This window comes from Belonocnema kinseyi, chromosome 3, assembly GCF_010883055.1.
Source record: "Belonocnema kinseyi isolate 2016_QV_RU_SX_M_011 chromosome 3, B_treatae_v1, whole genome shotgun sequence".
Taxonomy (NCBI): domain Eukaryota; kingdom Metazoa; phylum Arthropoda; class Insecta; order Hymenoptera; family Cynipidae; genus Belonocnema; species Belonocnema kinseyi.
In genome coordinates, this window is record NC_046659.1 from 47463216 (window position 1) to 47474893 (window position 11678).

General features: G+C 33.6%; 2 protein-coding genes across 2 annotated transcripts in view; one reads left to right on the plus strand and one right to left on the minus strand.

The window, feature by feature from the left end:
* The window catches only part of LOC117168951 (HIRA-interacting protein 3-like), a 38925-nt gene extending 36689 nt beyond the window's left edge, over positions 1-2236 (plus strand). Inside the window, exons 6-7 of the transcript XR_004466590.1 lie at positions 1612-1742; positions 1868-2236. The gene's annotated coding sequence lies outside the window, so the exon portion shown is untranslated. The remainder of the gene's footprint in view (positions 1-1611; positions 1743-1867) is intronic.
* LOC117168950 overlaps positions 1-6431 on the minus strand; it is a 24887-nt gene extending 18456 nt beyond the window's left edge. Inside the window, exons 1-4 of the mRNA XM_033354943.1 lie at positions 6262-6431; positions 5062-5371; positions 1997-2198; positions 1427-1713 (exon numbers count right to left, since the gene is read on the minus strand). Of these exons, the coding sequence (XP_033210834.1) occupies positions 1427-1713; positions 1997-2198; positions 5062-5121 (549 nt within the window). The 5' untranslated portion in view covers positions 5122-5371; positions 6262-6431. The remainder of the gene's footprint in view (positions 1-1426; positions 1714-1996; positions 2199-5061; positions 5372-6261) is intronic.
* Positions 6432-11678: the final 5247 nt, after the last annotated feature.

Sequence of the window (11678 nt, forward strand, 5' to 3'; positions counted from 1 at the left end):
CCCCCCCCCCCCCCGAACGTATCACGTATTTTGTGAATGACCCCTTAGGAGCCCTTTAGTTGAAATTATTTTTCGATCTAGATGATTATTATCTATATTTCAATTTTTATCAAACACAGTAAAATGATTTATAAATCTTCGGTGAACTTATTACGATTTTTGTTATTAACATTGTAGGGGGCTTCCATAAAGGGTTTCACAGCTCTAGGGGGGGGGGGGGGGGGGGGGGGGGGTAGAAAATTCGCCAAAAACTGTGACATCCTTTATGGAAGCTCTCATATCGAAAAATATATGTTCGGTAAACATTTATTAAGTTAGTCGAAATACCAAAAAAAAATCACTTCTTTCTGTTCCTCACGTAAAAGTGACCAAGTATAGGAACTCTTATTATAAAGATTATAGATAAGATGAATACAATTTGTAACATTAAGTATGCTCTATATTACACTATAAATGTAGTGCTTGAACATTTCACCAAGAAGTCGGAACAAATTCACAAAATTGCGACTGTCGAATCACGAAGGCATCAAAATCTCAAAAACTTATACTTTGCTATAAGAAAAAAATGCCAACTCCATAGTACATATTTTATATGGGTAACCTAATTTCAATTTAAGAAATAAAAATGTTCAAATATATAAATTTAACCTTAAAAGTAACCATAAGAATATTACTCAGAAGTCAATAACTTGCGAATAACTCAATTTGAGGTGTGTAATACAACAGAATAATATAAATTATCATTGTGTAAAACTTTTTCCTTAAAAATTTCATTATATAGTTCATTCAGAAATACGCCTGTAGGGTGCCTCTTTTAACTTGATACCAGCGCCATCTGGCACGCGAATTATTAGGTACCTCAAAGTTATTAGAGGAGTGTTAATGAAAAAGAGCAGTAAATACCAATTCATTTTAATAAGAAATATTATACTGAGGTCTAAAATGTGTTACTTACTATAAGATTCTTGTTAAAATTGAACTCAAATTCTAATTTCTTGCCAATAGTTCCAAATTAGTGGCGCTATTATAGCTAGCCAACAGGCGTATATTTTTTGGACATGGAGTACTATAATTATGAGAAAAATTAATTTTTCGAATCTCATACTACGCTATGTCTAAAACCAATTTTCCGCATCAGCGAAAATACATTCATAATAATAGTATTAAAATGTGTGCTAATATGTTCTTGATAATTCATGATTTTTGACTGATAAACTTATTTCGACATTTGAGAAAGTTTTTGTAGAGTATATTATGGTTAAAGTTTGAACCTCATTTTCTCCTATTAACAGTTGAGGATGTCATGACATTTTCCGACATTGTTGCCCTTGCCCTCTCTTAACAGCGTAACGTTATTTATGTACGACATCATATTTTAGAATTTCAAGAGTTTTCTCATATTTGAATAACAAAGATAAAAACACACCTTTTCAACTTTTCCTTGACCCACGTAATTCTTTAAATTCTCCACATACTCTTCAAATTGTTTTCGCTCTTCATCAGTAAGGGCATCACAAGCTTGGTGGTCAATATCGTGCAATGGTAATTGTTTTTGAAGTTGTTGTCTCCTAAAAACTGCTCCAGCTGATCCTTTAATTGGTAATTTTTCAGAAGGAAGAGCCTTCATGTAATCAGCAGCAAGCTCTTTGGATGTGTCGGGTGGAACCCATTCAAATGGAGTTTCGTCATGATTCTGCTTTTTAATTGGAAGGACTACAAAATATTTTTCGTTTAGAATTTTGGTATTTTTCATTACTTTTTTCAATTCTAATCCTTTGTTTTCTACTCTTTAATTATTATTTTTCGTACATTCGTAATTTTTTTATTTAATATAAAATTAACTTTTTTGTATTATTTTTCATATCAGTATGGAGGTATTTTCGAAAATCCGGAATTGAATTATATTGGGAACTTTAATATAGAAGTTCCTCGTGATATTAAAAAATTAGAAATAATAAAAGTAGAAAGATGAATATTCCAAGGTTAGAGGACTTACAAACTGAACGTTTCTTGAGTTTCCCGGATGGGCCGAAGAGGAGATCGAACTGCGGAAATTCTTCATCTTCAAAGTCATGATCGTCACGACCGCACTTGCATATTTTGCAAATTTTACGCCAGAAATGAAGGTCTAATCCAGGACATGCTGAAATACAAATGAGACAAGGGGCACCTGCACCTGCTTCATGTGCAAGGCGTGGCTAAAAAATAAATGATTATAAATTAAATTTTAATACATGCAGAGGTAGTTAAAAATGAGAACAAATTAATTCAATCTACGACTATGAATTATGAAGTGTTAATAATTATGACTAGAATTCACAGAACACAATACTTGTTTCTTATTTGCCATTAGAAATTTGTGTTACATTTTAAATAAATTTTGACATTTTTTATTTTTGTGCAGTAAGCGTTTTCTTAGAGCTCCCAGTTATTCATTAAGAAAACATTTTTTCATATATCAGCATTAACGAAAATTATTCTAGAAATTCCCTACCGATAGAAATCTCGGAGTATATTCTAAAGATTCTCTAGGGTCAGAGAAGCTCAGACAAATTCTCCACAGGCACTCAGGTAGATATATTTAAAGGTCCAGGTAGTTGTTTAAAATGTTTTAAAGGCTTTCAAATGTCCTTTCCGAAATTGAAATAGAAATACGATCATAAATAACAAGCAGAGAGACTGTAATTGAAATAAGAATTCAATCATAAGTAACAAGCAGAGAGGCTATATCAGTAGAGTAGCCGACGCTCAAGGGTACTTTGTTAAGCTTTCGGATTAAAATTTAGAAGTAGATTTTTTAAATTTCATAGTTAACAGCCTAAAACATAATAATTCGGGATCTACGGGTTTCGATGATTTCAGATATCTAACTTTTTTTTTAAATGCTTAAAATTGGAATTAATACGACGTTTCTCGTAAATGGAATGAGATACGCCAAAAAAGACAACATTTTTTAACCCAACGAGAAAATTGTATATTAGTAGAGGAGAGTATCCAATTATGAGATACCAACTGTGTTTGGCATGATAGTCGGAATTCTATGTACTGAATTTAAAGTAATATAGGTCATTTTAAAGGAAATTTAGTTTCTCATAAGAAGCTCAAATGAAAAATTTTATTACAAATTTTTTTTATGCTGAAAATACAAAAAATGTAAAAAAGTGCTTTTTCCAAACATGTCAAACTATTCTCATAATATGAGATACCCCAGGAAATAGCTAATAAAATGCAAAATAAAGTATTATTTTTAATGAAAAACTTCATTCTATGTTTCCAAAGTATAAATTTATTGCTATTTAGATATATTTAGTTTTTGCAGTAGTCACAAACACTTTTGTAACCAATTTCCCCCGCACAGCCACAGTGTTATAAACCACAGGTATCTCATGTTATGAGAACCACACCGTGCAACTATGCACTTACTATGCCTGACCTCTACAATGAAAAACTTCAACACTATCGATACTTTCCTACTTAGTTATTCAATCCCCATCACTCCAGACAAACTTTACTGCCACATACATATTTAATGAATAATAAATAGGGTTTAAAGAATTCCCTTCCAAGAACTCGACCACCATCGATTTCACAAAAAGTTTGACTATAATCTTTAGAAGCCCAATGAAAAATGGACTATACCACGAAATTACTCTTTCTTCAAGGGCTAAAAGTTAGTGATAGAACCAATAGAGTGGTTCTCTTAGTTTAGCTGATACCCCGTTTTCTCTTATCACGAGAATATCTCATATTCGAGTACTCTCCTCTATATAAGTTATAATTATAAGTAAGTATAATGAGAACATTAATTAATTAAAAAAAAAAATCAATAATTTGAAGAGAAATTAAAAAAGGGAGAGTCGGATTAGCGCGACGGCCAACTACTGAAAATAACTCTGCCCGCCCGGTACGTGATGAATACAAAAGGAACATTATATTACCGTCGCACCACTTTTAAAAAGATCACTAAAAGGACCTTGAAAAGGACCCAAATCTCTCAGGCTATCTGAGATTATAGTCTCAACTGGGCCAGGCTATTTCGCTAGAGAATACTCAGAGATTTCTATCGGTAGGGTTCTATCTCATAATTTATTTTTAATAACGTTAAAAGCTATTTTATGGGGGGGGGGATAAGATTATGAAATTTTTTACCCTAAAATTTAGTGTTTAAATGCCCTCAAATATTTTCAAGTTTCAAACTACATTAATGAATGATACTAGCCTAGTCCATTTCAGGCTACCTGCCGGTTCAGTTTGAATGATTTCGTCTCTAAGTGATACGACGGTCATATAATGGTCGTATGGTATTCGTCACGTACCAGGCGGGCAGAGTTATTTACAGTAGTTAGCCGTCACCAACCCGACTCCCTTTTTAAATTTTTCCTTAAATTATTAACACTTTTTTAATTGATGAATTTTCTCATTACACATATTTTACAATTATAATTTATATACTAATATACTATTTTGGAGTTGAATTAAAAAATGTTTTAGCGTATCTCATTCCATTTCTGAGATACGTTATATTCATTCCAATTTTAAACATTTAAGAAAAAAAGTTAGATATCTGAAATAATCGAAACCCGTAGATTCCGAATTATTATGTTTTAGACTGTTAACTTTGAAATTAAAAAAATCTATATTTCTAGATTTTAATCCGAAAGCTTTACAAAGGAACCTTCGTGAGTGTCGGATATTTAGATAGACTCTCTGCTTTTTATTTATGATCGAATTCTTATTTCAATTTCGAAAAGGACATTTTAAAGCCTTCAGACTATTTAAACGAGCTACCTGGATCTGTAAAAATATCTACCCGAGTGCCTGCGCATAATATTCTCTGAGTCTGAGAATCTTCAGTGAATATTCAGAGATTTCTATCGATATAGGGAAGTGCTAACATTTAGCAAACCAAGAGGACATCAGCACCAAAGTTTGGAATTCCAAAAAGGAATAAGCGCCTCAAATATTTATATATGTACTATTTTTTATTAATACCATTCGAATTTGAAATCGTTGAATTTCGAAAGTCAAATTAATAATATTTATTGATACTTGTCGACTAACCTTTCTTTTTCGGTTCTCCAATTCCAATAACCACTTAGGCCGATTGTCTTCTTGTTCCATTTTGTTTATTTTTTATTTAATTTTGTTTTCCTTGATTTATATCTCTGAATATTATAAGCATATAAATGCTTATGATATCTTTTTTCCTTGCGTAATTAATGTAGATTGTAGAAAAAAATACGTTGCACACAGATTTAATATCAGATATCCGACAAGCGAACATAACTAAATGCACACTGAATGACAGTTTCTTGGTTTTGTCCGCGACTCGCGTCTGAGTCACCACTCGCCAAGCCGAGAGTCTGTAAGGCTATAATATAGTGAATATAAGTATACTGCACATGTTTACTTCCATACATACACTCTTGTTCTCAAATCTCACGTGTAAATTGTACCAAAATGGAGTATATTTATATGCTATGACTATGATGCCAGGTATAAAATTATGTGTGCGAGCGATAGTTTGACACAAAGTTTTTGGGTGTCAAGTATGAAAAGGACAAACACATTGAATGCGAGTGCCAAGAGTTACATGCATGAGAACCCTTGAATAACACAGTACGATGATGCAGTGTATGGGGTAAAAAGAAGAAAGGAAGAAGTAAGCATTTGCTCCATTGCACGAAAGTGGGGACGGAGATAGAGCCGGTAATTTGATATTCCCTGTATTCTTTGTGATTCTTTAGCGAGGATTCAATACTGCAAGCTGTAAGTATTCCTAGTTTGCAGGAGAATTTTAATAAATTAATAGTCAAGTTCTTATTTAATTAATACAGTTATTGCAATGGAATATTTGTATTAAATTCTTATCATTTATGGTACGGAACGTTTTAGAATCATGTGAATTTGGACCTATCCAATTTTCGTCAATTCTCGACGTTTAGAGGCCGCCTGAATCAGCAGAACGGGTTTGGCGAACATGTGCCTGGCTGCCCGTTTGTCTGTATAGTCTGATGGCATAATAAGATTCGAATTAAGGAATGTTCCAATCAAAATTTCTGTTTTTACACTGCCCTAGCGAACCGAGTGGCATTTTAATGAAATTTTCCATGAAAGTTCGATGCCCGAGAGAAATGCCTATTAAAATAATCAGATTTTCTAAAAGAATTGTTCCACAATTTAAAGCAAAACAATTTAAGGAACATTTTAGAATGCACCCAGTAGGCACCGGGACGTCCTAAAGACGTCCTTAGAATGTACCTCTATGTTATATGATTTGACATCTTTAATACATCCTTTGGATCTTTTCATGTTTTTAAAAGGTCCTCACGACGTCCTTAAGACGACCGCCGAAAGACGTATATAGGACAAGGTTAGGACTTGTGAGGCCACTGGGCAGTTGATAACTTGGAAAACTTGGTAGGAGAGCAGTTATCACGTAATTGCAAAATTCCGGCTCGAAAACAACTGCTGTCGATAATATAGTTATTGGCAACGCCTGATTGGTTTTCTTTTTTTTGCAAATTAAGAGAGCGCACCATAACCTAAAAAGTAGTAATGTTCTTCACATCAACTTAGGGTAGGGTGCAGCGAGATGAGCATAGAGGATAAGATGAGTCACTTAATTTTCTCGTAGGTTATCATTTATTTTGTAAATATTTTTTGTATTAATATCAGGAAAAACATTATCAAACTTCTTTTTTGAATTTTTTTCGCTTAATGTTGAATAAATGTAGAAAAAACGAAAGTAAAAATCCTAAGACCTGTATTCTGCTATTTTTCATTTGTTAAGGGCATGCTCTTCGGTGACCACTTAACCAAACTCGATATCGAGAGATATCGTGTTTAAAATTTGAAAGATTAAATAAAAGGCACCAAAGAACGTTTGTATACATCAATATGTTTAAAGTTTAAAGAAAATTTATTTATAAATTCATGAAATAGGATATTATCATTCGAGTTATAGCACTTTATAGCACACGTAATCTATTATTATTTTTGAAGCATTTTTAGCTATTTCTAGCAGAGAAAAAAAGAAACTTTGAACCTCGATAAAGTCGAGATCACGTGCCTAATTTCGTTCATGCACTTTTTGTGTAGAGAATGAAATGATTTTCATTTTTTTTTTGTCCTCACCACGTCCACACGGATTGAGATATCGTGTTCAGGATTTAGGAAGTTATACAGAAAGCACTAAGGCACGTTTGTATATATCAAAATGTTTATAATTACCAAGAAAGTTTTCTAGTAAAATACTACAGGAATAGGAAATAAACTTTTAACGTCGATAAAGTAGATCCCATCTTGAGAAATGTGCATCGTCAGAAAATAATTAAAATTTTCTAATTGTTTAAAATTTTTTTAATTTATCTGCTATATCATCAGAGATTGTACCTTACCGACAGTAGATCAACCCTCCAAACCATGAAGGCAGAAAATCTACACAATATTGATCAAGTTAAAAATCTTCAATAACAGAAAATGCTTAACGTCTTAATAAGACTAGATGGGAAATAATATTTTTAAATTAAAATTATTTCTTGAAAAAAATCCTGCTCCATTTTCACTCCATTGGGAATCGAACAACATAACTTCTGATTTCGGGTCAGGAAGTTTGGAAAGTTTAGGAAGTTTAGGAAAAGCACCTGACCCGAAATCAGAAGTTTTGCGGTTCGATTCCCAATGGAGTGAAGATGGAGCAGGATCTTTTTTTCAAGAAATAATTTTAATTTAAAATTTTCTAATGGTTATTTATTCTTGTGGCATTTTTTTACTGGTGTGAAACAATTCTAAGAATAAAAATAAAATTTCGCCTGGGGGCGAAAGACAAGGCGAGTCCCACGCTGAGTCCCGCTGCTTGGTTCACTATCAACAATACTTATCAGCTGATCGATTCAACGTCAAGAATTATGGAAGTTGGTTGGAAAACTCCGACGAGGAAATTTTAGTACATTGCTGGTGTTGCTATGTTTCCAATTTGAAAGTTATCTTTTATTTTTAGGACCAAAAAATGAAAATCATTTTACACAAAAATTTCATGAACGAACTTAGTCACTTGATCTCGACTTAATCGACGTTCAAAGTTTTTTTTTTCTCCGCTAGAAATCGCTAAAAATGGTCAAAAAATAATGATAGTTTACGTGTGTGCAAATACTTTTTTGTTGATTTGCAACGAATTTGCAAATTTTATTGCTTATATTTTTTTTTTTCAAGATTTAGACGATTTAGTATAAAATTGGTGTCAGTGCTCAATATGAGCGAATAAAAAAATTTTAAATGCATCAAACCAAAAATGATCCGCAAAGTGCTATAACTCGAATGGTAATATCCTATTCCATTAATTTATAAATAAACTTTCTTTGAAATTACCAATATATTCATGTATACAAACGTTCTTTAGTGCTTTTTATTTTATCTGTTAAAGTTTAAATACGATATCTCAATCCGTGTGGACACAGTGAACACCAATAAAAAGTTCATAACCGGGGACTAGTTTGGTTACGTGGTCACCGAATAGCATGTCCTTAAGAAGATTCAAGAATCACGCAAAATCACATATTAGATGTTTCCCAGCGGTTATTTAGATAGCTTATTTATTAGGCCTTAAGTTTTCAACAGATTTATATTTAATTGTAAAACCGAAATAAGTGAAATTTTTATTTGACTAAAAATGTCATATGGGGCGGGATGAGTCACTGTTTTGGGGCGGAATGAGCCACCCCTCCCTGTGCATTAACCTAACCTGTTAGTGTAGCAGTCAATAGGTAAGCACATCCGAACACTAGTCGCCTGGTGCGCGAACGCGAAATCGATAGGCCGCAATGCCTTTGAATTTATTTAAATTCTTCGGAGTTCGTATAATCAAAAAATAACTAAAAAATCTAAGAGTCGCAGGTTCAAGGTTTTAAAGAGCACGCGAAAGTGACAAGCATTCGCCAATTAACATCTAATCTGGTTGAAATTTGTAACTATAACTGGCTTTTCTGAGTTCTGCATCTATATTTATAATCTTGTTTTGGGCGGGATTTATCCCTACTTTTAGCCTTTAACCAATGAAAATTCTGTCGTCGCTCACTTTTAGTGTCGAATAACCAATCATAAATGAGGCCACTTTGCTCCTCCTACTTATTTCGGCTATTAAAGTTAGTGACAGTTCAAGGATAATGGTTCCAATGTCCAACTTTTATCCCCGGAAAACGTCAATCTCTTTGAGGGACAGTTTCCTGTTTGCAAGTCCAAAAGTCCTCTTTTTATAGCGTCTGACTGGCGCCATAACTCATTAACGATTCTAAAAATAACCCAAAATCTCAAGTTCCTAACCTCAAAATCTACTTTGGACAGTAAACTGAGTAATAGCTTTGATGAAAGTCTTAATGTAGCTGAATTCGGATAGAGTACTCACATAAAGAATTCCTGAAACGCAATAAACGTATGGTATAGTATATAATCAATTCCATTTTAAAGCCATTTAAATCTTCCCGCCAAAGAATTTACTAGTTCGGAGAGCATTCAGTAAAAGGGTCTTAGCGCCTTAGAGTTTTAGTTCATAAAACGGCGCATGCCGTTATAATGCAAGGGACTATAAGGCATGCCATCCTAACTTGTCGAGCGGGCTTGAATTCACGGGAAGGGAGAGAATTCCATGAGTGGGGAGAGCCGCCATCTTGCAATGTGCCACTTGATTATGCGCACGAGAGTTTGTTGCCGACAAACTGTGCATGAAAATATAAGCATATGGGCGCTGCCATGTTTGTCGCGGGACATCAAAAGATGGCGGACCTCACCGCTCATTGCATATACCCCGTAATGGCATGCCTAGTCACGTGTTTCCTATGTCCATGGGTTGAATAAAATTGATTTATCCCTACCGATAGAAATCTTTGAGTATTCTGAAGCGAAATAGCCTGGTCCATTTGAGTCTATAAGCAGAGTCGATTTAAATAATTTAGTCTCTGAGATAGTCTGAGAGATTTGAGTCCTTTTCAAGATCCTTTTAGTGGTCCTTTTAAGAGTAATGCGACGGCAGTATAATGTTCCTTTTGTCTTCGTCACGTGCCGGGCGGGCAAATTTATTTACAGTAGTTGGTCGTGGCTAATCCGCTCTCCCTTTTTAAATTTCTCTTCAAATTATTAACACTTATTTTTAATTGATGAATTTTCTCATTATACTTATTTATAATTATAACTTATATATTAATATACAATTTTCTAGTTGAATTAAAAAATCTTGTCTTTTTTGGCGTATCTCATTCTATTTACGAGAAACGTTGTATGAATCCCAATTTTAATCATTTAAAAAAAGTTAGGTATCTGAAATCATTGAAACCCGTAGATTTCGAATTTTTATGTTTTAAGCTGTTAACTATGAAATTCAAAAAATCTACTTCTAACTTTGAATCCGAAAGCTTAACTAAGGACCCTTGAGTTTCGGCTACTCTATTGATATAGCCTCTTTGCTTGTTATTTATGATCGTATTTCTATTTCAATTTTGGAAAGGACATTTTAAAGCCTTTAAAACAGTGGTCGGCACTAGAGATGGGACGAGCAGTAGCATACCTACTGCTTCCTGCCCTCCGGCCTCCTGCACACTCCGACGATGCAGTACCTACTGCACGCAGGAGCTTCGCAGGACCTACCTGGTACTCCAAACTTCGGCCGGTATTTTTTTGCCCGCCGAAGTTGCAGTAGCTCACTACCCCGATTTGCCGAATTTCTCCTGCAAACTCCGGCAGCACTCCGGCAGGCCTTCCTACTGCTTCCTCCGGCCATAACAATGGAAACACATGTGCGCTCAAGGGTCCAAGCCTTTAAACTTTCTTTACCTGAGATGTATCTGTAGTATATATATATATATATATATATATACTGCATTATTATTCTCGCTTCCCTTCGAGTTTCCACTGTTTCCAGTTTAAGGATTTCTTAAGTTTCTCAATTTTCTTCTGATTCCCTTTGGATGAAGTCGCTTAGGAAAATATCAATATCAGGATTGGGATGGGAATCGTAGGTTTTATTTAAATTAATTTCATAAAATTTTTGTAATATTTATCTTTATTTAACTTCGCTTTATATATGTTGTGCTTGTATTTTATTCTATAATAGATAGATGCCTAAATATGCAGCAATTACAATTAAAATGTAATATTTATAAAAAATGTATTCAAGGAAAATATTTTTTTTTTAAATTTGATGTGGAAACTATTTCTTTAATTTCTTCTTTTGTATTGAAATAAAATTTGATTTTATTAAAAGAATGCGTTTCATTAATGTAAATTTAGCTATATAATTACTTTTTTGCGTAGAGTAGGAAAGTTTTGTTGTACTAACAACATTTTTTTAATGTTTACGCAAGGAAATATGGTTTGTAAATTAGATAATGGCTACGGCTATCGGCTACGTGTCCATTTTTTTAGGATAAATTATCAAAATCTTATGAACTTCATTAGCGGTTGATTGGTTTAATCATGGAGAATAGATATAAGGAGACCAATCTGTAATGCATGGACTTCATCAAAAACGGTCACTTTTCCGTTGCCAGAAGTACGCACATACACATGAGTAAAATCACTCTTAAGTATAGTTCAAAACTTTCTGAACGTGGCGTGCCAACCGCACTTAAACAAAAAATGGCCGCCTCCATTGTTTTGTTTTGACAGGTCGCTTAAACAAATAAATA